The 27,972-nt window shown below is 42.7% G+C and overlaps 2 protein-coding genes across 2 annotated transcripts; both read right to left on the reverse strand.

The window, feature by feature from the left end:
* Positions 1–497: 497 nt before the first annotated feature.
* LOC124149471 (glutamate receptor 1-like) lies at positions 498–8,876 on the reverse strand. Its single transcript, XM_046521078.2, has 5 exons — positions 8,719–8,876; positions 6,287–6,362; positions 3,541–3,720; positions 2,488–2,827; positions 498–1,605 (listed from the first exon to the last, which is right to left on the reverse strand). The coding sequence occupies exons 2-5, from the start codon at positions 6,326–6,328 to the stop codon at positions 890–892; spliced, it is 1,278 nt and encodes a 425-aa protein (XP_046377034.2). The 5' UTR covers positions 6,329–6,362; positions 8,719–8,876; the 3' UTR covers positions 498–889.
* A 3,928-nt stretch (positions 8,877–12,804) lies between these two features.
* On the reverse strand, positions 12,805–23,452 carry LOC125371571 (glutamate receptor 1-like). The gene is made up of 5 exons (XM_046521071.2): positions 23,318–23,452; positions 21,992–22,046; positions 15,669–15,848; positions 14,976–15,315; positions 12,805–14,452 (listed from the first exon to the last, which is right to left on the reverse strand). Exons 1-5 carry the CDS (start codon positions 23,326–23,328, stop codon positions 13,737–13,739), a joined length of 1,302 nt encoding a protein of 433 aa, XP_046377027.2. The 5' UTR covers positions 23,329–23,452; the 3' UTR covers positions 12,805–13,736.
* Positions 23,453–27,972: the final 4,520 nt, after the last annotated feature.

The following is a 27,972-nucleotide window of genomic DNA, read 5'->3' on the forward strand; positions in this document are numbered from 1 at the left end:
ATTACACTTTGTACACAAATAGCTGAGAAATGGCCATAATAGGGTTTTCAACCTGTTCAATATGTCTGCTCGTCGGCAAAATCGAAAATCAGATTCGAACATCTACCACAAGCCTGCCCCCCCCCCCCCCACACACACACAACTTAACTCACTTGTATAAAAACTCAACCTACTAATTCAGAAACAGACTTCGACACTCTCGATCTAGAAACATTGTATGTTTAAGACCTTAAAAATAAATACAGTAAGCTACGGTTATAACGAACACCGTTATAACGAACTGACGGATATAACGAATTTATTTTTTGGTCCCGGTCATTGCTGTATATATGCTGTAAATATGCTTATAACGAACTACGGTTATAACGAACTACAATTAGCAGTCCCTTGAGTTCGTTTTAACCGTAGTTTACTGTATTTAAATGGGGTGTACGCGTATCTAGGGTTGATTAAATCAATGATTAAACTGACAGTTTTAGCACAACTCCAAGTCAAGATGCACATGCAAGTAATTTTATTCGGGAAAAGTTGATATACAAAGGGAAGAGGAGTATCTCTCAGCCATATTGCGATCATCTACTAGGCAGAGATCGTAAAGCACACGTTCGTCAAAGTAAATGTTTATATAGGGTGTCCATGTATCTAGATATACATAAGTCCATGATTACATGGTGACACGGTGCCAACAGTCAATACAACACCTAATTAAGATGCACATGGTGTTGATACTAAAAGCAAAGAGGAATGGTAAATAGTGAGTTAATATTTAACGTCACATCGGCAGTATCTCCGGCAGTATAAAGCCATAGAGTGACGAGAAGAATGGTAATGAGTTCGCGAGACGTAACCTCGTGGAAGGGCGGCCCATGCATGAATGCAGTGCGGGCATCTACTGCCTGAGTTTCCTGAAGACGATCTCGCCCACCAGGACCACAACAGCCAGGATAGCACCTATCAGCAGCAGCAGGAACGGTGCTGCAAGTCTCCGAGCCCCGACTCGTACAGCCATGATGGTTGGTTGTTGCTTGTTCGCAACACGAGCCACTGGACATCTCCCCATTAATGTCCACCACTTTTGCTGCATCTTCCCTATTATTCCATCTTCTTTCAATCTGAGCAGTGCGGCATTTATTTCCCGCTTTAGACCTGACCCATGCTTTGTGATAAGACTCAAGCCCATACTGAAATGACCTTTGCCGTACGCCATAACATCACAGGGCAACTGCTGGGCAATGTAGTCTGCTCTCAATGACTCCATCAACATTACAAAGTCTCCACCACCGCCTCTAACCCTTTCAAGTCCTTCTTCAGCGGTGCTCACAAACGAGTCCTGCATTTCAACATAGTCCGCCAGACGATTATAGATGTCTATTGTGCTCGTCCTGAAAGTTTGAAACGAACTTCCACCCCTCACCATTCCTACTTGGACTGTCCTGTCATTAACAATGTCCTCAAGATCACCAGGAGGGCTTGTGGCCAACTTTCCTCCCGCCAACATGAAGGCCGTGGATGCTCCTATGTAGGCCACAACCGTGAAGAAGACGAAGATGAACCAGGACACCGCCAGCACGCGACCTGCCAGAGACCGGGGAGTCTCTCGGTAACCTGCAACACGTATTGTTCTAGCATCCAGAAACAGTGAGTATTAAGTAAACTAGAAGTGTTTGCTAGTACTTCGAACAAGATCAAGGAACGGTAAAGACACATGCAAATATAAAGTTTACACATGAAACTATATTATGCTATTGGTAATGGTAAGTACGCCTCAGACATAGAACATAACATAATCATGGTTTAAAAATCCTGAACACTGACGTGAACTTTTGACTGATCATGACCAAAACCTTTCTAAAGCAGGGCCTCACTGATGGCACACAGCAGAGTATTTACCAAGTTTAATGATAAAATGCATTAATTTGTTTTGAGAAAGTGTAATTAAAAATGTTTGAATGAGGTTTTTCCTTCCTATCTCGTGGTATTCTATTACATTGCCCAGAAGATCCAGGTTAGAATAGGTCTTTAGCAACCCATGCTTGCCGTAAAAGGCGACTATGCTTGTCGTAAGAGGCGACTAACGGGATCGGGTAGTCAGGCTCGCTGGCTTGGTTTCGTGCATGTCATCGATCCCAACTGCGTGGATCGATGCTCATGATGTCAATCACTGGATTGTCTGGTCAAGACTCGATTATTTACAGACCGCCGTCATATAGCTGGAATATTGTTGAGTGCGGCGTTAAACAACAAACAAACAAACATTGCCAGAATAACCCCTAATGTAGAAAGTCTTTGTGCAGTAGACAATAAATAAAATTGATTGCCAGCGGCGGTATAATTCCAACGAACCTTAACACGCGGCTTTCAATTTCAAATGTACCTTGTCCTCAACCGTATTCATTCCTGAGAGGTTTTATATTGTGGAGAAAGACTTACTGAAAGAGAAAAGTTTGGATTTTGAGGATCAGTACTTGAAAGGATTCAATTTATTACCTTGAAGTGTGATAGTGCTGAACACAAACATGAAACTCTCTCTCAGACCAAAGCTGTGCCTTGCGCCTCTGGGGTCTTTGTCCGATGCCACTTGCCTCCATTCAAACGGGTTGAACCGACCGATGACGACGAACAGGATTGCCACAAGAAGAAGTGCAATCAGGATAGAAAGCCAAAGCTCCACCGTGAACGGTTCTAGTAGGGTGCCAAGGCCAGGGTAATATCTCACAGGTTTCTTACCCAGAAGACGTAGCGACTGGGATAGATAAGGTTTGGAAAAGTCCACATACCTCTCTCTCATAGTTGTAATAGTGATATCTCCCAGACCAATGTCTGCTTCCTGGAAATGGAAACGGAAATATCTCAATTTACTTTGGGTGATAGTACTGAAAACATTGTCATTGTCAGTAGATTGTTACTTCCTGACATGTTTCAGATCAAACATTGTCAAGAACCAACTCTATCAGAAAATATTGTTTCAACAGCGAATAAAAAGACTCTTTGCGAATCATCTTCACTGCATGTGACCTTGTTTTTGTCATTCAAGACTTTTTCCGATTTCGGACCTAACCTAAGGATGAGATGCTCTGAGTTTCATTGACATAAACAGTCAGTGGTACTCGAGTTGAAATGTTTCTGACCCGTGAAGATCCGGGGTAGAACTGGTCTTCATCAACCCACGCTTGTCGTAAGAGGCGACTAACGGGATCGGGTGGTCAGGCTCGCTGACTTGGTTGATGCATGTCATGATGTCAGTCACTGGATTGTTTGTTCCAGACTCGATTATTTACAGACCGCCGTCATATAGCTGAGTGCGGCGTTAAACAACGAACAAACAAACAAACAAACAAACAAACAACTGTTTCTTCTGGCTATAATCTAGACACTACAATGTCCAAGCACAGTTTGGTTTCAAAAACTAAGTGCGGCGTCAATACTTCAATAAGTTCTAGATATATATAAGGCCTAACCGCAGTACATGTAGAGATGTGGTTACAGACACAAAAGCTGTGTGCATGCATGCTGCTGTTTAGGGTAGATGTGTATACCTACACCTCTTACGACCTCTCCAATCATGCCATTCCATCGTCCATCAACAAGAGAGCCATAATTTCCATCTTTAGCGAGTTGAATGTTGTATTTGAACCCCGCCTGTTCAGAGATTTTGTTGAGCAAATCAACCAGGAATCCCTTGTATCCGCCGCCATGTTTCTTCATGACGTAGGGGTTCGACTGTGGAACAAAAGGAGATCGGCCATTTCTCATTCCTACAGATCACATGCCAGCGGTACATATTCCTCTCCCAGAAATTTTTTTTATATAGGAAGGACTCGGTGTAACATGACAATCAGCGGATGGTGTTTTGTAAGGGTGCAAACAGCCAAGAAAGACGACAGGGGTGATTAGTTAAAAAATAATGAGATTTTGAGATGACACAACAACCCACCCCACCCATTTAGAAATACACAGCGGAATGTTTGTAACAGGTGAGGTGAGGTGAGGTGAAATGGGGTTTAACGTCGCGTCCAAGATTATTGCACTTATATAGCGACGTGCATGTACGTGTGTGTGTTTGTGTGGCTGCTTGTACTAGTCCGCTCTCCGGGTTTGTAACAGAAACGAGGGATGAAGAAATTCTGTTTCTTTAACCACTGGTCTTCTTGACCCGAACACTTACAGACCGCGCATATCCTCGCATATCAGGGGTATTACATCTCCATCCGCTTTTGATATGTACCCTTGACCCATTTGACGCTATAGTTTGTACCGGAAGTGACGTCACGTTTCGACCCCTCTTACCACTAACTTAGCACAAAATTTGTATCTTTCAAGAGCGTTATTTGATTGGACGGCGATTTGTTTAAGCGTCGTTCGATTCGAATCTGGATGAACACGAGACTATGGTGGCGAATTGGTCCAGGGTGTTTAATATTAAATATTGCATTTATAGCGACGTGCATGCACGTGTGAGTGTGTGGCTTCTATGCCGATTTATAGTGCTAGCTCACTGATATACCATGACGCAGTTTAAGATGAATACCACACTCAGAAACACTATACTGACTCCGAGCCGACCAGTCCTTGTTTTAACACCTTTATGCCGAGCGCCAGAAGGGTAACAAGTACCATATTTTAACGTCTTTTGGTATGACGCGGTCGGGGATCGAGCCCCGGACCTTCCGCTCTCCGGGCGGACGCTCTACCACTAGACCACGGAGGCGGTCGTAATAGATAGGCTGAAATAACATTCGCGTCACCAAGTCTCCGCCGAGTGATCACTCATCCTAAACTGATCGACTGGTGATTAACTTTATGTCGTACTGAGCGGCCAAGGATATTAAGGCTATTTTCAGAGATTAGTGACTTCATATATAGTGACCATGACGTCACTCCAATTGTGTGACGTCACAATGCAACATTTCCAAGACCGGAAGTGGCGAAGTAGGTCGAACCTGAAAACGTATATATCATGTGCACAAGACAACTTTGATGCGAGACAACAACACGGCGGCCAAAAAAGTATATACAATAACATGATTTTCCCAAACTGTTCATTCAACACGGGCATGTGTAAAACAAAATGAACACTATGTTTCAATTCTTTCCCCGTTTGACAACTCACGCCATGTTTTTGAAAACTACACGACGATACCCCTTACATACTGATTTGATAAACAATGCCTCATTCGTGACCAACTCGTGTTATTCCGGGACGGGTGACGAATGACAATCCCTACAACAGTAAATGAACGCAGTCGTCAAACTGAATTCAGACCGGAACTAGGTCCAACCGTATTCCGTTTGTGAAGAACCGGCACGTCAGCACTAGCTCCCTCTCACTATTGCGGTAAACATATTTCCAGCCTGGTTCCCTGGGTATGATGCGCTGGAGCGCCTGCGCAGCATACCCAGTGAAGATTCTACTACACCAAATCAGAACCAGTTTGGACAGTGCGGTTTTCGTAGGGAGCCTTCAGTGCAGATCGAGAGATATCTGCAGGCTGTGATTGAAGGATATTCTGTAAGATTTTTATGTCTTTCAAATGTACATCCATCCAGTTATTAAAACTGACCATGTTTTGCTATATTTAGGACTGTCTTTTTCAACATGATGACTTATGCTGAATGTGACCACAGCTATTTTCAAGTAGGTGACATTTGGTGCGAAACTGGGGGTGGTGTGTTGAGCTTTCTGTACTCGGAAAAGGAGCTGGCTAACTTAGTCATTTTATATTTTTTTATTGCTGCTCTAAGGCCAAACTGTGCACACACGTACAGGTAATAGCTGTTGAATGCTTAGTTATTTAAAAAAAATATATAGCGTTACTATAGAAGTCTATGGGAAGACATTTGGTTGTGTGTAACCTGAAACAGGCTGACATAATTAATGCATTTTAGGATTTAATAATTGTAAAAATAAACAACTACAACATGTCACGAATTGTAAAAACAAGTAGACATGACATGTTGGAAACTGGGATTTGACGCGACGGAGAAATATGCGTCCAGTACGCCAAAATGTATAGAATGGACGCACAATAATATTCATTCTACCAAATACTTGACAAGAAATATATAGGTCCTGTAATTGAAGTAATTCTTTTTAATCTTATGGCCGCCGTGGAGTGAGAGGCACGTATTATTTATGGACTTGAAGGGCGAAGGAGTAGCCTCAAGGTTAAGGGGTTTGTGTAAGATCCGGGTTCGACTCCCCATATCCATTCCTAATATTGCTAAATGCAAAGTACAACCGCACTTACGCGTATGAAGTTAAGTATCGTCTGTTGAATCAACTTACCAGAACCGCGGTGACATTGTAGACAGTACCAGTAGAATTCATCTTGAACCGAACTTTAAAGACTAAGATTGTGACACTGAAACAGAAACTGAATTATAACAATGCATATCACGAAGGCGTCTTCTAAACCAGAGCACCAAGGTACAAAGCGACTATGCTTGTCGTAACAGGCGACTAGCGGGATCGGGTGGTCAGACTCGCTGACTTGGTTGATGCATGCCACCGTATCCCAATTGCGTGGATCGATGTTCATGATGCCAATCACTGGATTGTCTGGTTCAGATTCGATTATTTACAGACCGCCGTCATATAGCTGAAATATTGCTGAGTGCGGCGTTAAACAACAAACAAACAAATAAACAAACAAGGTACAGAAGCTCACCTTTAATGAAAGATATAACATTTAAGTGGTGAGTGCTAATTATGATTTCGTTGTAGCCAGGTCATGTAGTTAAGAAAGAAAGTTTGCTCTAACCCCATGTAGTCTTATAAAGTGTAGGTTTGCCCCGAACTTGTAGAGTTCAAGCACGAGGACGCTTCCTTGTAATGGACAAGGTTAGAGAAACCATTTCACTGAAAGTGATGTGAATGTGCCACCTTGCTTAACAGTAATGGAAAAACGGTGTTGCCAAGGATACGTTAGATCACGGGGGAGGTAATTTGAACAGCGACCCGACATCACAGTCCATTATGACATAATTCAAAAGGCGTACAGTCGGCACTTTGATCTTTAAGCAAAGCATCTTTGAAAACATGTAACATGTGTGTGTGGACATAGTTATTATACATTCAGTAGATTTGGAGAAGCAGACATGATTTATTTTTTCAGAAGCGCCACGGCACTGTAGCTCACCTGGATTTGTAGTATATAATGTTACCAAAGATGGTCACTTGATAGATATTCCTGTTGACATTCCATACTAAAAGACGGTAAAAGATGGTACTTGTTGTTACCCTGCCTGACGCTCGGCATTAAGGGGCTAAAACAAGGACTGGTCGGCTCGGAGTTAGTATAGTGTATCTGAGTGGGGTATTCATGTTAAACTGCGGCATGGTATCTTAGCGGGCTAGAATAAAAAAATCGGCATCAGTCCGGACTAGAACAAGCACACACACACACACACACACACACACACACAAACACACACACACACACACACACACACACACACACACACACACACACCTGCATGCATGTCGCTGTATAAGTGCAATAATCTTGGACGCGACGTTAAACCCCATTTCACCTCACCTCATCAAAACGCTGTCATTGAAAAATAGCAAACTCGAACTTTGTCAGCTTCTTCTAAAGAGATTGCCCTAATGGCAAGAATTTTGAGTTCTGCGTCTTCCTCCTGTAACTTAATTAACTGCTCCCATCCCAAAGCTGGTCCCTTAACTGCCAAATTGTGAGTACTCTCCCTTGAAACGTTTAAGAGGTCAAGAGAATGCTATACTGACTCCGAGCCGACCAGTACTTGTTTTAGCCCTTTAATGCCTAGCGCCAGACCGAGAGAGAGAGAGAGAGAGAGAGAGAGAGAGAGAGAGAGAGAGAGAGAGAGAGAGAGTTGTAACATGTGAATCTATCTTTCATGCATGTTTTGACAATCCTCTTCACGGAAACATTGGCATCAGACGCTGAGAGCGTGCATGATACACTGTTGAGATAGCGATTCGTCAGACATTGTAAACAGGCGAACGGCCATATTGTTTTTGTGACGCCTACGTAGTGAGTTCGCGGTTGGTTGTGTTGGAAAACGAAGAAAAAGACCAACCATCTATACAACACGAAAGCATGTATCTGCAGCTGATTTCAAAACGCCAACACCAGAGGAGAGAGAGAGAAAGCATTCTGTAATTCAATTTATTTCAGCTTAATTTCTGTATCAGCTTCCCATTGCTTAATTCGAAATTCTAGTCTCTTCTTTTTTCTTACTCGGCTTCAATTTCGATTCTCTTTTTCCTATGTGACCTTTTGTTCTTTGCTCCAATTGCAATGTTTCTTTTTCTTTAGCCAATTTATCTCTTTCAAGTTCTAATGATTCAAACAAATCCAAAGTATTATCGGCCAACATTCCTAACAGCCAAGACCACAACCGCTGGTCTTGATGTAATGTGCGATGAGAGAGTCACGCTTTTGCCCGCTATTCTATAGTCTAAATAACCTTCTAGAATGTTCCATACTATGCTGGACTAGTCTATAGCTGTTTCTGGAAGATTCCATTTTGCAATTGAGTCCAAAAGCATCTAAATATAGTAACTCACATACAACTTCTTCCATTACACAGTAATAAATTCCTCACAACTAATTATTGTTAAAATACAATGTTATGTACTTCGACTGAATCTTAACAGAAACAGAGAAAAACAATTACAAATTGTTCAACAATGAATTACACAGCGATATGACAGTATAAACAGTTTTATCTTACCCCAGTGTTCCGCGCCCAGTGCTTTTGCTTAAACGAGAGACCGCCGCCGCATGGATTCTGATATGGGTTCCAGAAATATCAACCGGTCTGAATCACGCTCCCGAGCCACAAACGTTGAGTCCTGGAAATGCCAAATGGCCAATAAGCTCGGGCCCTCGTATCTAGTGTGCCTGGGACAGAATAAACGTATTGCCATTACTGTGACAGATTATATTTGTAAACTGAGCGTACTACCTCAGACGACAAGCAGGAGTCTTCCATGTTTGATGATTTGTTAAATTTGATGGCTTTTGGCATGCCAGTTTGATGTGAGAATTAGTTTAATAATGTGAATATAACTATGAAATGTTCACACGATGGCACTGTATACAAGTAGAAAACAAATTTCGTGGCCAACTTCGTTGATAAATTTTGTATTTCTGGGTAAGGAATCCTAATTATGTCCTTCATAAATTGCACACGTTAGTAGATGTTGATCAGTTAATTGTTTGTTGCTTAACACTGAACTCATCACTATACCAAATATGTGACGGAGGTCTGTAAATAATCGAGTCAATACCAGACCATCCAGTGATTGATATCATGAGCATCGACGCACATGTAATCAACAAAGTCACCGAGCCTGACCACTTGATCTTTTAGTCTTCTCTTCTTAGTAATATATTTACTGATTTAGAAGGATTGGTGGAGTGGTGCATTTGTATGGAATATGTCTTGTGTAGGATTACTCGCACACTATATAAACTGTCTATACAAGGAACGTGGCATTGAGGGATAATCTACTAATCCTTCATACAAAGCGAGTCCTTGATCTGAAAAGGAATATACGACAATCATGAAATTATTTCTACAATCCAGTGATTGATATCATGAGCATCGATCCACGCAATTGGGATCGATGACATGCATCAACCAAGTAAGCGAGCCTGATAACCCGATCCCGTTAGTCGTCTCTTACGACAAGCATAGTCGCCTTTTACGGCATGCATGGGTTGCTGTAGACCTATTATAAGAATCAATCTAAGAAGATATATATTGCTGGGTTCCGCAATATGCCACCTAATCCGTGTCAAAACTACTAACGATATTTCTGACAACAATCAAGCAAGGCCTAATTAAATACTGAGACAAGTGGAAATAATCACTTGTGGATCATGAAAGTTATACGATCTAAAATAATTGAAATAGAAATTTCATTCTGTTATCAATAGGACTTTGGTTTCCAAGAATGTGATCGTGAAAATATACGTTTATTGCACTTTTTAACGGACGCGGTATTTCTGAATGTATTTCCATGTGAATAGATGGACTTCCTGATTGACAATAATGTCTTGTCAATATTTGGGATTGAACATTTAGACAAATAGGAGGTTTCCCAACGGTTACTACTTGAACCTCTCGTAACTGATCTGCTTTTTGTTGCATTCGAATCTTCTTACTACTTTATTTGTCACTTTAGTTAAATCAAACACGTTGTCCAAAAGGTCCCTAGTTTCTTTCAGCAATGATAAGATGAGTATCTTGACCCCATCTATGCATCAGAGATGGAAATCCACTAAAACCATATCACACGTCATCAAAATGATGGCAACATCAGTACCAAGCTGTACGATTTCGCTCTTCGTCCTCCAGCATGTCGAACATTACCACCAGCTCCAACTTATGGCGTCGGTATTCTCATTCGCTTAGGTCCTTGTACATTTTTGTAAAATCATATTCAAAGACACAAACTGCTTACAACTAAGCTAGACAGTGAACGTTTCAGCATTAAAGGCATTGCAGGCATTTTATGAAATCAAGTTCTCGATTGGTTTGACTGGGCAGCCCTCCCTTGGAGAAGTCCCATTGGCTGCGTGTAGAGGGAACAAGGGCCTTGAGCTGATGATGAGCCTAACCAGCCTGACTGTGTTAGGATCACCCAAACCCTCTTTGCTGCATTTTTTATTTTAATCTGTAAATAATACTACTACTACTACTAATACTACTACTTCTACTACTACTACTACTACTACTAATAATAATAATAATATGTTCTGAGAGAAATTGGAAATGTATTTTATTAATGCAGCAGTTATTTCCAAAGATTCGGCACCAAAGGCTTTACGTTTAGTGTGGATGACCAGCTGAAATTTGTCACCAAACCGTAAGTTCCTAAATGGCTGGTACACATGGACATGGTCGTTGAGATAAGATGGATCTGTTCCGTTTACAAACTTGTACGTAAGGGTTTGAAATCATCTCTCATCTCATCCTCATAACTTGAAATCATCTTTGAAAATGGAGGGATCTTAACACTAGGCATATGTGTGTTCTTACAGGTGACTGTGTTACAATCCCTGCCGCAGTGTTCTGAATCTTCTGGGCCCACTTGCACAAAGCGATCTTAGCACTACAACTATTGTAAGCTTATGTTAAAGTATGGGAGTTACGATCATCTTAGCGCTAAGATCGCTTTGTGCAATTGGGCCCTTGAGCCTGATGATGTTTTCATTGGATATTCCTAGCAGAATCAATAGTCAGGCCTGGATCAGACTAGTGACCGTTCTCGAACATCTGGTGTCATTACTGATTTATCAGTGGTCCATTCATGTAATTTTCACCGCTATTTATCCCGATGGGAGAGGAAAATAATCGAGACTAAATATCCCTTGGCGTTGACGTTTTGATTTAAAAGGATAAATGAGTGAGGATTTGTATCGGTTATATGGTATCAATTATTCAGAAGGAGTTTGTTTTATGGAGGTTTTGTATTCAATAATATAGACACGTGGGGATACCGCGTAAGAATATAGGTCCCCAACAATCTGTGCTTGTCGTAAGAGGCGCCATATTGGATCGGGTGGTCAGGTTCGGTGACTTGGTTGAAGCATGTCATCGTATTCCAATTGCACGATCGATGCTCATGATACAAATCACTGGATTGTCTGGTCTAGACTCGATTATGTACAGACCGCCGTTATATAACTTGAGCATTGCTTATTGCGGCGTTAAACAACAAACAAACAAAATGATGTATTATGTTAATATAACTGAAAGACACCCTCTCCGTACCGCCTTGGATTGATTACAATACATAATCTATACAACCCTGCCATCCAAAATATTCGGAATCAAATATTCCGCCCCAAAACACCAGTTTCTTAAAATCATATTTACATACTCAAAACAATACAAAAAAAGCGACAAATCCCTTTCCATATTCATAGTTCAAAAAGTCGATTGTACGTTTCCGACTATATCATGAGCATGTGTTTATCAACTAGTGATGATACAAGATGAGCGTATCCTGCTCCACCGGTGACACCCGTCCCAAACACATGCAAAGGCAGGTCAATTGTTCACCTGAAAGCACGGGAGCATTCCACGTGTCTACCATAAAACCTTTTGAAAGCTTTACTTAATGTAACCTTGATCTTGAGCTTCTGAGCAAGAGTTGTATGACGCTCTTTGATGCTCGATTGTACCTCAAAAAGTTGTGAAATGCAGACATCAAGAGCTGAAGCTGCGGGAATATTGCTCAACATAAACCCTCCCCACAAATAAGATTTATAACGATTTACTGTATCGGATAAAAAGAGAAATCATCCTGAATGATGAAATATATTCCATGCAAACTGACGTTGTGAAATACTTCTGATGATATTCCATACAAACTCTCCTCTGCATAGCATTTTTTGTGACGCATTATGTTAACATTTCTCATACAAACCCTTATGCAAAAATGTAGTCCGTTTTGATGCCTTGTACAGATACTTTTTAAGTAATAAAATGTCATGAAATGCAAGTCATATTGTGTATAAGTCCATCCCGAACCTTCTTTTGACCCAAAAACAAAATTGATACCTACACTCTGATCTTGGCTTTGACAATGTTACCCTGAAGTCACCGTCAGTGTAAGTTGAAAACCATTAAAAAACCCCGTATGTATATTGGATGTGGAAATGCAGTACTTGACAAATCTTATAAGATGTTTCATAGGTGAAATATGATTGTTTTGTGTCAACATTATGTTTTTTGGTGAAATTGATTGAACAGTTTGGCACCCGTACCTGTTCATTAAAAGCGTGTTAAAGACAGGACTGTAAATAATTGACACAGTTTATTCTGCTTCCTAAATAACAGACCAAATCTAATACAAGTATATAAGAAACTGCTTAAGGTTACATGTGCATGCATACACCGAAATTGTTCTCCAGTGACATTTAAGATGCATAAATAAAAGGGACAAAATTCATTCCATACGTAAGAATTACATCAGCAGGATGTGTGAGGAAAGCCTGCTGGCGGGCGATGGAAGCCTAAGACGCTTACCACTTTGCCGAAACCCACATGGGTATGGTTGTGACAAACCAAGGATAATCAGGGCGAACCTCAGACTCGAACCCAAGATTATCTTAGCATAATCAACGAAACATGTAGGGCGAATCTGGGATTCGAACCCACGATCATAGGGTTCCAGTACATCTAGGGAACACAATCTGTTAAGCGAATTCCGGCGCCCACGACTACTTGGCCAGCCGAAACAATCACACATCCTGAATGCGAACCGCTGAAATGAACATCTGCCACAAAGGTAAACAATATAAATAATGTTAGAAAAACATGCAGTTTTTCTGAATGAACAATAAGTATATATTTTTTTCACTTTTTCATAACTATAAACCTACCTACTGAATCTGCATGCATACATTGCACAACTAATCATCTACTAGGCAGAGATCGTAAAGCACACGTTCGTCAAAGTAAATGTTTATATAGGGTGTCCATGTATCTAGATATACATAAGTCCATGATTACATTGTGACACGGTGCCAACAGTCAATACAACACCTAATTAAGATGCACATGGTGTTGATACTAAAAGCAATGAGGAATGGTAAATAGTGAGTTAATATTTAACGTCACATCGGCAGTAACTCCGGCAGTGTAAAGCCATAGAGTGACGAGAAGAATGGTAATGAGTTCGCGAGACGTAACATCGTGGAAGGGCGGCCCATGCATGAATGCAGTGCGGGCATCTACTGCCTGAGTTTCCTGAAGACGATCTCGCCCACCAGGACCACAACAGCCAGGATAGCACCTATCAGCAGCAGCAGGAACGGTGCTGCAAGTTTCCGAAGTGTTGCTTGAGAAGCCGTGATGGTTTGTTGCCGTTTGTTCGCAACACGAGCCACTGGACACCTCCCCATTAATGTCCACCACTTTTGCTGCAGAATGTGTATTGTGCCATCTTCCCTCAATCTTAGGAGTGCATCATCGATTTTCTGCTTGAGACCAGATCCTTGATTTGTGAAAAGACCCAAGCTCATACTGAAATGACTATTGCCATACACCATAACATCACAGGGCAACTGCTGGGCAATGTAGTCTGCTCTCAATGACTCCATCAACATTACAAAATGTCCAGCTCTGCCTCTAACCCTTTCAAGTCCTTCTTTCGTGCTGTTTACAAACGAATTCTGCATTTCAACGTAGTCAGCCACACGCTGATAGATGCCTATCTTACTGTCCTTGAGTTTTTGAAACGAACTTCCACCTCGCACCATTCCTATTTGGATTTGTCTGTGATCGACAATGTCCTCAAGATCTTCAAAAGGCATTGATGGCATGCTCTGTCCCGCAAACATGAAGGCCGTGGCTGCTCCTATGTAGGCCACCACCATGAAGAAGACGAAGATGAACCAGGACACCGCCAACACGCGACCTGCCAGAGACCGGGGAGTCTCTCGGTAACCTGCAACACACGTTATACATCTGGAAACATTGATTTCTAAATACAGTAAATTTTATTCATATTAACATACAATATCATTTAGAAAGTGGTCAAATGTATCACATGTTATGTTTGGAATAACACTTTCTTAGTAAAGTTACAGATTTTCGTATTTTTTTTTGGATGAGTTGCTTTCGGGATTCGAACCCAAATTGCCAGAGTGAGGCACCTTATCGGTGGAAACCTCGGAGGCTGAATGGGTTAGATCGCTGACTTTGTGTGGTGGTGATAAGGTGCCTCACTTTGAGAAAGTGTCATCCCAAATATAACATTTGTTACATTGTATTCACATAATTATATTTTAAACGTGGGTTGGTATCAACAGCACACAACTCATTCTGGAGATGCTTTATTATATGTGCAGTTTAACGGATCAAGCTTCAAATTACTGTGGAAATATAATGACTAAAAGGCGAATTGAAATACGTATTGAGAAGAAAAAGTATGGAATGTGAGAGTCATTGCCTGAAATTTAATTTATTACCTTGAAGTGTGATGGTGCTGAACACAAACATGAAACTCTCTCTCAGACCAAAGCTGTGCCTTGCGCCTCTGGGGTCTTTGTCCGATGCCACTTGTCTCCATTCAAACGGGTTGAACCGACCGATGACGACGAACAGGATTGCCACAAGAAGAAGTGCAAACAGGATAGAAAGCCAAATCTCCGACGAGAATGGATCTAGTAGGAAGCCAAGACCGGGGGGATGCCAAGAAGGCTTTTTCACTAGAAGACGTAGTGTCTGGGATTGGTATGGTTTGGAGAAATCCACAACTCGTTCTCTTTCTCTGGTAATGGTAACGTCTCCTAGACCAATGCTTGCCTCCTGGTCAAGGAAACGAAGATGGGAGTTGATCAGATGTCTCGGACTAAACTATTTTTACTATTCGTCACATTAGGCTAATTTTCTCTTGGTATTGTGCTTTCAGAGAAGTTCTAAACATATTTTGATTTTCGGTTTATATATTGAAAACAGTACTATATATATTGAATGTAATAAATATGTCCTAAATGAGTTATTGAATTAAAAAACCCACCAAAGTTACAAACAAACAAAAACACTGATACAAAGTATAAAAGCGACAATATTAAAAAAGTATCTCCTGACAGAAGAGTCTATTGTAGACAAAAAGATGAAAACACACACGAAATACACGATTAATAAGTCTGTATGCATACCCTTCGCACCACCTCTCCAATCATGCCATTCCAGTATCCATTGCTATAAGATCCGTACTTGCCGTCTTTGGAGAGCCGAATGTTGTAATTGAACCCCACCTCCTCAGCGACTTTTTCGAGTAAATCAACGAGGAATCCCTTGTAGCCACCGCCATCTTTGTTCATGACGTAGGGGCTGGACTGGAATATATAGACGGAATCATTGCTATAATATGAAGACAAATACACATAAAGAGAATTGAACACGTAACTTTGTGTAATAGGGATATCATGCCGTCCATGTGACGTATTGGCATGTGAGCAACAATTGCTCCAGTTTCAACACTTGCCGAACTGAGCATAAATTTCGTAGCTCGATCGTAGCGCCACCAGTGGCTTTTTCGAGTTATGTCCCTTCTATGTCCCTTCTTTTGACCGATTAGATTCTTCCATAACACTTGCATTATTGTGCTTCAAACACGGCGCCCAGTCAAGACGATATAATCGTTAATCAAGATCTGTATTGTAATACAACGAGTCTTATTAAGCGAAGTGCATCAAATCACTTGAGCACCTTGATTAAAAGAACAAAATAATTGGAAAATCTATGTCAAGACCCAGTTGACAGTATACATTCTCTGCAAATCGTGCAATCGGCCGAAATCTGCACGGCAGTCGCCATGTTGTTTATGGACCGGATGCCTATTTTGATCCGCGATTTTGATTCGACAATGCATTGGCTCGTTACTCCAGCCTAGTTCGGCAAGGGTGGAACTGGACTTTTATAGTGTTATAACTCTTCAATAAAAGAAACGCAAGGCCAGATTTGTGTGTGGTAGGAAAATACATTTACGCGAGGAACCGTACAGGTATCGAGCCAAATTGTTGTGGAGAGAACCCTTGGTGATTGTAGTCATCTCAGTTATCGGTTCATAGGAAAAGTCCAAGGTGAAGGTCAGCTACCATCCATAACGCGTTGGAATCAATAGCGGCCTGACATCTCCTGCCCATGGAAGAGACGAGTATGCGAATGGTAGCCAACTCGGCCTGCAACGCAAAAGCCAACTGCTGCAACGTCTGTGGTAGTGGTTGACGTCGGCGTAGCCGTCTATCCAATTCATCCCACAGGTGCTCTATCGGGTTCAAATCCAGGGATCTGGAGGGCCAGGGGAAAACATCAGCGTTCTTGTTGTGTAGACAGGCTCGTGTGATTCGTGTTGTATGCGGTCGAGAGTTGTCCTGCTGGAATACACTGTTGCCGTTGGCTGCAATTTGGGAGGACGTGTGGTAGGAGAATTTCGTTGATGTATCGTTGAGCCGTAAGATTGCCCTGGGATATGGACCCAAACTTGTCCTGCCATGATGAGAGATAGCCGCCCTCATCAAAACGTTACCCCCACCAAACCTGTGCCCTTCCTGTACGCAGTTTCCGGCGCAACGTTCTCCCCGACGTCTGAAGACCCGTGCTCTTCCTTCCCCTCGACGGAAGAGAAATCTTGATTCGTCGCTGAACCAGACATTTCTCCATCCGAGTTGAGGCCTGCGTTGACGACACAAATGCAGTCGTTATTGACGATGTTGTTGGCTCAATATGACGCGTAGAACAGGTCGTCTTGCTCTTAAACGGTTTCATACGGTCTGGTCGGAGATTCTGTACAGTCCGGGTATTTGGGATGCGGTTGAGGTGGCTGTGGTCGTCCTTTCTCGTAGGTGGCGCAGTCGGATGTAGGGATCTTTGGCGGGGCTGGTTACTCGTGGTCGCCCCGACCTTGGCCGATCACGTGTTGACCCATGCTGTTAAAACCGGCCCCATAGCCTTGTGATGGTGATGGGCGTTACATTGAAAACTCTTGCTACAGCTGATCGGGATTCCCCTGCCTGTAAACGGCCTATGACGTTGTCTCCTTGCACTTCTGTTAATCTTGGCATGTTGTTGAACTGTCACTATTCGATTGACGCTGCACTTTAATATCGCACGTGCAGTGCGTGCAGCTCCATGGCCCCTTTGTTAAATGCACTGGTTGCGTTTTTCCGAATCGTACGTGTTTCCCGACAAATGGTTTTCATGTCCTTGTGATCGTTTTGATTCGGGAAATTTGTCACTGCCACTAAACACATTAAACCTCTTCATTTTGCCCCTCTTGGTCCGCTAATTTTGCTTTTATGCTTTTATAAATATCCGTATTGCTTTTCGTTTTTGAAGAGTATATATGGCAGTGTAGTTAGTTGTTAAACAGTGATTGTAGCTGTATAACACTGTTTCGGTTGAGATTCAGTAGAAGTATATTGCATTGTATTTGGACAATGATTATTTGTCAGGAAGGTAGTACTATTTAATGTTGCAGTGGTGAGGAAGTTATTCAGTTTAGAAGCTCAAATTATCTCTAAACTTCCGGAATAGCATGGATGTCAAATGTAAAAAAAAGAACCATGTGGATTTCTGTGATGTTCAAGTGAGACTGGACTGGTCTGGCACTGTGTGGAAAGTGCTGGAGGCTGGTTAGACTATATAAAAGGAGGGAGCGCGTCCCTGTCTCATCTCACATTTCATCAGACATTGCATCAAGGGGAACTGGAGAAAACGGCCGCTGGTCAATTAGACAGAACGGCCGACGCGTTAGAGAAAACGTCCTTTGTACTTGGAGAAAACGCCCAATATGTTTAGAGAAAACGTCCTCTGGTCACGCTAACTCAATTAATAAAGAATTAAATAAGTAAAATAAGTATATATCAGAAATTCAATATAGAATCATTCTTCACTATGTGACCTAAGTGTTCAGGGTGTCAGGAAACGGTATACCGTCGTCAGCAGTACATCTCTCAGTTCCCTTTGAAGATGTTGAAGATGAAGTTAAGGTAAAGGAATTGATCCATTGTGAATGTGTAAGCATATATGATGTTTGAAAAAATTAAATATTGATATATCTTAACGTTAGTCTCATGATTGCTTGAGCTAGATTAACCTTAAATCTTATATTTCAGGAAACAAAGAAATCCTCAGTTTATTGGCGGTGCAGTTCACTCCTGGTAAACACGGCCAAAATCACTCCTCAACCCCTGGCGCGTTGATGTTCAGGTTAAAAACTCAGGTATTAAGATACTCAATTGTTTATTACATTAATTAAGTACTTAAATTAACTCACTCTACATTGTATAATGTTACGGCTAGTTAATGTTTGTTTGTTGTTTAACGCCGCACTCAGCAATAGTCGAGCTATATAACGGCAGTCTGTAAAATAATCGAGTCTGGACAGTCAATCAGTGATTGACATCATGAGCATCGATCCACGCAATTGGGATCAATGACATGTATCAACCAAGTCAGCGAGCCTGACCACCCGATCCTAGTCGCCTCTTACGACAAGCATGCTAGTTAATGATGTTTAGTTAATAATTAGATGTGTCAGTTAAGTGATAAGCGCGTGGCAATCTGTCTCTCCCGGCCTGCTGCAACTGTCGACCACATACCACCTCAACCGCATCCCAAATACCCGGAACAATTCTAACACGGAATCCCATTGTGGCTTGTTATTTCCCTACATGTGGTCAAATGGACGACATGCTACTCAAAATAGTAACAAGATCTTTAGCGTTGGAAAGGTCTGTCTCACTCAATCCAAGGTACTTCCTTTGACATTAGAACAGACATCACCGCAGGCCGCTGTTCTAAGTACCTTTCCACTATGTCATAGCTGCAGTTCCACCGAGCGGACACACCTTGTATCACAGTATGTTTGGGAAGCAGTAACATCAACTGCTGTTCTCTGAGAAGGGTAGTGGCTGTGGAGCTACCATGGAAAACACCGACAATCTGTCTAAATTTATTTATAGGTCTGTTCACGTTGTCAATTTTACGGGCCTCCTGGGAAGCAAGATTCACAGGTGTCCAAAGCATTTTACCTGCCTAAATCCAGCATTCGTCAGTGCCACTGTCATATTTGCTACATTCTCAGTAGCACATGCCACTGGCATATTCCTTTCAATTTTCCATTCAATTACAGCTGAAGAGAGAACTTGGCCCACATTGTCACCAGTATGGGATTCATAGATAGGTCTTGTCTGGAGCGCATTGTTAACAAGTTTCCATTCTTAGGAGATGTAGTGAGATGTTATAATAGTAATTTATCATCCAAAACTGGCTCCCACAGGAGATATCGCTTGGGTGAGATCAAGCGATATCTACACTGTAGGGATGCGTTGCAAAGCGCCAATCGCTTGCAATCGATGTACAGCGATTCGCCTTACAACAGTGCGCTAACTTTCAGCCGCTTGCAAGCGAAACAAACGCTGGCTGAGGTCGCTTCGTTCTCAAACCAAAATGGCGGCTCACTTTGACAGCGGAACAAGAAATTCTTGACTGGATCAACGAGGAAATGAGCAAAGGCAGCGAAGACCCCATCATCCTCAGCCTGCTTTACATCTTCAAAGTAGTCATGAATTCCATCAGCTCGTCATCGAGCCTCTTCTATTACGTTCTTCATTACGTCAAGGCAACCAAGCGCTAGTTGCGCCGCCATTTTGGAAGAGTGGGCAAGCGCTTCGAACTGTTGCAGACAACCAGGATGAGCGATTAATTTGCTTTCTCTGAGCGATTCGTGGCTTGCAACGCGCCCTAGATATCGCTGCAATGAAATTGCATCACAATGCTTTGCAGACCATTGTGACTTCATTGGTTACCATGACGTCACAATCAAATGACATCACTAATGGCTCTGCTACTGAAGCTGTTAGCAGGACTTTTTACACTCCACCCGTGCTAGAGTTTCTATAGTAAATACATGTCGTGTCCGCCATGTTTGTTCGTCCAGTGGAGGCGGCCATTGTGCAGTCATTGCCTGGCAAGCTCCTTCCCAGCGCGTGACACCTTCGTTATACTCCCTGTAACATCGCTGCAACCAGTGTGGGCGCGGCCATTACAAGAATCTTGAAACTTGCCCTCTAACCCCAAATGTAGTAACGTTTATACTTTTGTTTATGTCTTTGGGGATGCCATTATATTTCATTTTGAAAAGGTTTACGACTGACCATGTTTTCAAGATGAATTTACTTTGTTGTTTGTATAATCAGATTGGTTCAAGATTGCAGACTAACGGAAAATCAACCAACTTCTCCCTTACATTCTTACTATATCAATTACATGATAGTTTTAATAAAATAGGGGGCGGTCGGGTAGCCTAGTGGTTAAAGCATTTGCTCGTCACGCCGAAAACCCCCGCCGTGTCCCCCGCCGTGATATTGCTGGAAAATTGCTAAAAGCGGCGTAAAACCACACTCACTCACTTTAATTAAATAGAAATTCAAATTGACAAAAAAAGAAGTAATTTATCAGCGGTAAGTGTATTCGGCGTCACGACAGTCGTCACTTGTGTGTAAACATAACGGTCGTTCGGTTGCGAGTTAAACTCCAAGCATGGTTGGGGCCACCTATCACAGTGGGGAGTTTTGACTGGTGGCAGCGATAGTATAGAGAGCTCCGCGAACGGACTATCGCTGTGAGGAGCGTGCATTGCCTGGGTCAGTGTAGCGCCAGCGCAGCATACCCAGGGAACCAGGCTTGGCTGTATTATGATAAGCAGCAAGGGAAAGCTAGTCGGTTTAGTTATCGGGCCGGTTTCGTATCTAAAAGACGACATTTTATCATGTTTAGGAGGGAAGAAAATGATTTTGTACTCGATATCGTTGCGAGATCAACATCGATATGGGGTTAAATGTGAATCGATCCCAAATTAAGTGTATCGGGTATCGTATCTTGCAAAGTCTGCCGACGATACACCGGTGTATCGGTGAATCGCGACATCACTAAATACTAGATACATAAAACTGCCAGGCAAAAGTAAGCATACACATGGAAATGGGATTTGACCAAAAAACGTTATTTAAAAATTACTGGACTGAAAACAGTCGCCGAAACATTGCAAACTTGAGGTTCAAAACACAGCTGTGTAACCTGTATCAAATACATCACCATCGAATAACCATTTCTTGTTTGTTTCACTTTTAGCCACAATCAAACATGGGTGTAATCTATACTTTATTTTGAGCGGCAGTTCATATTACAATAATACTGATGAAGTAATTTTTCGATAAGAAATCATTTGTTGTCAATTATTTTAAAAGATATTTTCACTTGATATGCTGGATTTCCTGAAAACAAATATCCAAAAAATAATTGACTTGGTCCCCTCTTTCAGTCAATAATGTTTAATGTGACAGACACAATAGAACAGTCGGACACTTACCGATATAGGAAAGAAGAGCGTGTTAACAGGTTTATGCGTATCTATGTGTGGTCTAGAAAGTATAGTAGTTTTGAAAATAAAGGAAAGGTTAAATAAATAACTTACTAGTATCGAGGTAACAGTGTAGTTTGGAGCAGTCATCTTGGTTTGTCGAGCTGTACTGAAACAGAATATAAAAGTACGAAACAGATCTTAACAGCTTAGCTGGAATCCAGTTTGCTATTAAATATTCAATGTGCAACAAGCTCCATATGGACATGTATTCCGCATTTAGGATGGAGAAGCCACAGCTGAACCTTGCGGAGTCTTTGTATATATATATATACACTTAGTTGTGAGTGAGTGAGTACGGTTTTACGCCGCTTTTAGCAATATTCCAGCAATATCACGGCGGGGGACACCAGAAATGGGCTTCACACATTGTACCCATGTCGGGAATCGAACCCGGGTCTTCGGCGTGACGAGCGAACGCTTTAACCACTAGGCTACCCGACCGCCCCTTAGTTGTGATGTGACATATATCTCGCTGGTATAGTAACTGTATGGTACACTGACACAACGCTTCACGAGCTGTTTGTCCACCATCGGTGACGAGAGACCCAACGATAACATTCATCAAATGTGTTCAGTTATGTCTTTTGACAATCGATTAAGGTTAATTTGAATACTAGTATCATGATTACAAAGCATATGCATGTGCAGCGGTTCATCTTCAGGGATTACCTACCCCACCGCTCATACAAGTTTAGTTTAGTTTGTTTGTTTGTTTGTGTAACTCCGTAATACGCAATACTCCAGCTTTTGACGGCGGTCTGTAAATAATCGAGTCTGGACCAGACAATCCAGTCGCATCGATCCACGCATTTGGGATACGACGACATCCACCAACCAATTAAGCGAGCCTGACCACCCGATCCCGTTAGTCGCCTCTTACTACAAGAATGGGTTGCTGAATTCTAACCCGGACATTCACGAGGCTTACATGCAAGTAAAACTTATGCCATACATTCCATTGTGTATGGATGCAGGAAATATGTTATCATTTATTACAATGATATTCTTAGATAAAGAAACCGATTGTTGTTACCAATCAAGCTTATTGTTTTGGTCTTAACGGCGCCTTGAACTAATTTACAGTGTGCCAGTTATATCACGGCGTGTCAGCTTGATGTGGGAGGAGAGCTTAGAGTAATGCCGATCTCAGATGTTAACTACTTTGGTTAAACCCACGAACGCGGGTATGGTGCTGTTAAACCTGGGATAATAATCAGGGCGAACATGAGAATCCAACCTATGATTCATAGGTTTCTGGCGTGCCCAAGGGACGCAACTCCCCACAGTGACCCGCGGCGTCTCAGATGACAGGGCCACCTGCGCCCCACTTAAATATATGTTAGAATTATCTTTCATAGATAGACAATATGGACTTACCTCAATAACATTCGGTTCCACAATCTCTCCTCCAGGCACAGAATGTACTCTGTATTAAGTAACGACCTTGACACGGAACTGCCGCTCTACAATAATAAGCCAGTTAAATTCTGTGTTGTTTATTATCGTTATTATCGTTATATGTCCCTATGAGCTGATACAGCATAATAGATCAACCTTTCCGAATAAGTGATCTATAATGGCCAGGCCTAAGAGGGGACCACTTAAGCCATTTATATTTTTCCTGCAATTATATCAAAATTGTGATCGCATCCGTTTACATTAAGGTAACTGGGGCGAGTTGAATCATAGCCGGATAGCCGAATCTAACAGTGTCCGTCTTATGGAATATCATGTTAATATCCTCCAGTCTGATGCATACACGTGTACAGTGACAACGTGTCATTATGGTTGGATGTGGTGTGGTGTGGTGTGTGTGTGTGTGTGTGTGTGTGTGTGTGTGTGTGTGTGTGTGTGTGTGTGTGTGTGTGTGTGTGTGTGTGTGTGTGTGTGTGTCTGTCTGTCTGTCTGTGGTGTGTGTGTGTGTGTGTGTGGTGTGGTGTGTGTGTGTGTGTGGTGTGGTGTGGTGTGGTGTGTGTGTGTGTGTGTGTGTGTGTGTGTGTGTGTGTGTGTGTGTGTGTGTGTGTGTCTGTCTGTCTGTCTGTCTGTGGTGTGTGTGTAAGTGTGTCTTAATGTGTGTGCATGTGTGTGTTAGTGTGTGTGCGTGAATCTAACAGTGTCCGTCTTATGGAATATCATGTTAATATCCTCCAGTCTGATGCATACACGTGTACAGTGACAACGTGTCATTATGGTTGGATGTGGTGTGGTGTGGTGTGTGTGTGTGTGTGTGTGTGTGTGTGTGTGTGTGTGTGTGTGTGTGTGTGTGTGTGTGTGTCTGTCTGTCTGTCTGTCTGTGGTGTGTGTGTAAGTGTGTCTTAATGTGTGTGCATGTGTGTGTTAGTGTGTGTGCGTGAATCTAACAGTGTCCGTCTTATGGAATATCATGTTAATATCCTCCAGTCTGATGCATACACGTGTACAGTGACAACGTGTCATTATGGTTGGATGTGGTGTGGTGTGGTGTGGTGTGTGTGTGTGTGTGTGTGTGTGTGTGTGTGTGTGTGTGTGTGTGTGTGTGTGTGTGTGTGTGTCTGTCTGTCTGTCTGTCTGTGGTGTGTGTGTAAGTGTGTCTTAATGTGTGTGCATGTGTGTGTTAGTGTGTGTGCGTGAATCTAACAGTGTCCGTCTTATGGAATATCATGTTAATATCATCCAGTCTGATGCATACACGTGTACAGTGACAACGTGTCATTATGGATGTGATGTGGTGTGGTGTGGTGTGTGTGGTGTGTGTGTGTGTGTGTGTGTGTGTGTGTGTGTGTGTGTGTGTGTGTGTGTGTGTGTGTGTGTGTGTCTGTCTGTCTGTCTGTCTGTGGTGTGTGTGTAAGTGTGTCTTAATGTGTGTGCATGTGTGTGTTAGTGTGTGTGCGTGAATCTAACAGTGTCCGTCTTATGGAATATCATGTTAATATCATCCAGTCTGATGCATACACGTGTACAGTGACAACGTGTCATTATGGATGTGATGTGATGTGGTGTGGTGTGGTGTGTGTGTGTGTGTGTGTGTGTGTGTCTGTGTGTGTGTGTGTGTGTGTGTGTGTGTGTGTGTATGTGTGTGTGTGTGTGTGTGTGTGTGTGTGTGTGTGTGTGTGTGTGTGTGTGTGTGTGTGTCTGTCTGTCTGTCTGTGGTGTGTGTGTAAGTGTGTCTTAATGTGTGTGGTGTGTGTTAGTGTGTGTGTTTGTGCAGTCTGTGTGTGAGTGTATGAGTGTGTGTGTGGTATGCCTGAGTGTGTGTGCATGTGTGTGTTAGTGTGTGTGCGTGGTGTGTATGTGTGTGATATATGGGTGAGTTAGTGTGTGAGGTGTGTTTGATCTTTTTATATCAAAGTGAGTATTGATAAACTTATCAATTTTTTTGTTGAAAACAGTGACGCTGTCGTGAGTGGGGTTGTAGCAGTGGACGATCGTTCTGACGACCCCGTCTGCAGGAACGCGGATGCTGTTGATACACTTGGCCTCTGGGTTGTGGTACCTGGAAACAGGGAGGCTATTGCTACGCCGCCTGTTGTCACTGCTTCCTTATGCCTGTTGTCATAGTAGCAATGCTTCCAGATGTGCCGCCTGTCGTCATGGTTGCACTGCTTCCAGATGTGCCGCCTGTCGTCATGGTAGCACTGCTTCCAGATGTGCCGCCTGTCGTAATGGTAGCACTGCTTCCAGATGTGCCGCCTGTCGTCATGGTTGCACTGCTTGCAGATGTGCCGCCTGTCGCCATGGTGGCACTGCTTCCAGATGTGCCGCCTGTCGTCATGGTAGCACTGCTTCCAGTTGTGCCGCCTATCGTCATGGTTGCACTGCTTCCAGATGTGCCGCCTGTCGCCATGGAACACGGATGCTGTTGATTCAATAGTCCTCTGGGTTGTGGTACCTGGGGACAGGGATGCTGTTGTCATAGTAGGACTAATCCCTGATGTGCCGCACGTTGTCATGGTTGCGCTACTTCCTGATGTGCCACCTGTTGTCATAGTAGCACTATTCCCTGATGTGCCTCTCGTTGTCATAGTTGCACTGCTTCCAGGTATCACTGTCGTTATGGTAACACTGGAGCCTGATGTCCCCCTGTCGTTATGGTAGCACTGGAGCCAGATGTCCCCCTGTCGTCATGGTAGCACCGGAGGCAGATGATACACTAGACCAAGTAAACGTTGTCTACTCAGGTTTCAGCCTCACGAAATGATCTCCTCCATGACATGCCCAGTTGTGGGATGCTGTTACTTCAACCCTACTGTAGAACGGAGTAGTCTTCCTATATTGATCAAAGGCACTGCTAAAGGTAAAGAGCATGGCCGATCACTACCAATGGATGACCTAATCATTCAATAGCACTGGTAAAGAGCATGGACCACCACTACCTTTGGATGACCTAATCATTATATGGCACTGGTGAAGAGCATGGCCCATCACTACCGATGGATGACCTAATCATTATATGGCACTGATAAAGAGGATGGGCCATCACTACCAATTGATGACCCAATCATTATATGGCACTGGTAAAGAGCATGGCCCATCCCTACCAATGGATGACCCAATCATTATATGGCACTGGTAAAGAGCATGGCCCATCACTACCAATGGATGACCCAATCATTATATGGCACTGGTAAAGAGCATGGCCCATCACTACCAATGGATGACCCAATCATTATATGGCACTGGTAAAGAGCATGGCCCATCCCTACCAATGGATGACCCAATCATTATATGGCACTGGTAAAGAGCATGGCCCATCACTACCAATGGATGACCCAATCATTATATGGCACTGGTAAAGAGCATGGCCCATCACTACCAATGGATGACCTAATCATTCAATAGCACTGGTAAAGAGCATGGACCACCACTACCTTTGGATGACCTAATCATTATATGGCACTGGTGAAGAGCATGGCCCATCACTACCGATGGATGACCTAATCATTATATGGCACTGATAAAGAGGATGGCCCATCACTACCAATGGATGACCCAATCATTATATGGCACTGGTAAAGAGCATGGCCCATCACTACCAATGGATGACCCAATCATTATATGGCACTGGTAAAGAGCATGGCCCATCACTACCAATGGATGACCTAATCATTATATGGCACTGGTAAAGAGCATGGCCCATCACTACCAATGGATGACCCAATCATTATATGGCACTGGTAAAGAGCATGGCCCATCACTACCAATGGATGACCTAATCATTATAGTGCACTGGTGAAGAGGATGGGCCATCACTGCCAATGGGTGACCTAATCATTATATGGCACTGGTGAAGAGGATGGGCCACCACTACCTTTAGATGACCTAATCATATGTGGTACTGTTGAAGAGCATGGGCCACCGCTACCATGGGATGATTTAATCATTCAACAGTACTAGTAAAGAGCATGGACCATCATGACCATTGGATGAACAACATTATGTGTTTGGTGAAATTAATTGAACAGTTAAATGTAATAATATTTTCATTCAACACGTGTATAATGGTTCTTCGTTTAGGACTCCAGAATGACCATTTTGGGCACCCGTACCTGTTTATTAAAAGCATGGCCCATCACTACCTTTGGATGACCTAATCATTATATGGCACTGGTGAAGAGGATGGGTCACCACTACCTTTGGATGACCTAACCATTATATTATACTGGTGAAGAGCATGGCCCATCACTACCTTTGGATGATCTAATCATTATATGGTACTGTTGAAGAGCATGGGCCACCACTACCTTTGGATGACCTAGTTATTAAATGGCACTGGCGAAGAGGATGAGCACTACCTTCGGATGACCTAATCATTATATGGCACTGGTGAAGAGCATGGGCCACCACTACCTTTGGATGACCTTATCATTATATGGTACTGTTGAAGAGCATGGGCCACCACTACCTTCGGATGACCTAATCTTTATATGGCACTGGTGAAGAGCATGGGCCACCACTACCTTCGGATGACCTAATCATTATATGGCACTGGTGAAGAGCAAGGGCCACCGCTACCTTCGGATGACCTAATCATTATATGGCACTGGTGAAGAGCA

The sequence above is a fragment of the Haliotis rufescens genome, unplaced genomic scaffold (genome assembly GCF_023055435.1).
Source record: "Haliotis rufescens isolate VD_foot unplaced genomic scaffold, xgHalRufe1.0.p SCAF_1, whole genome shotgun sequence".
Lineage (NCBI taxonomy): Eukaryota > Metazoa > Mollusca > Gastropoda > Lepetellida > Haliotidae > Haliotis > Haliotis rufescens.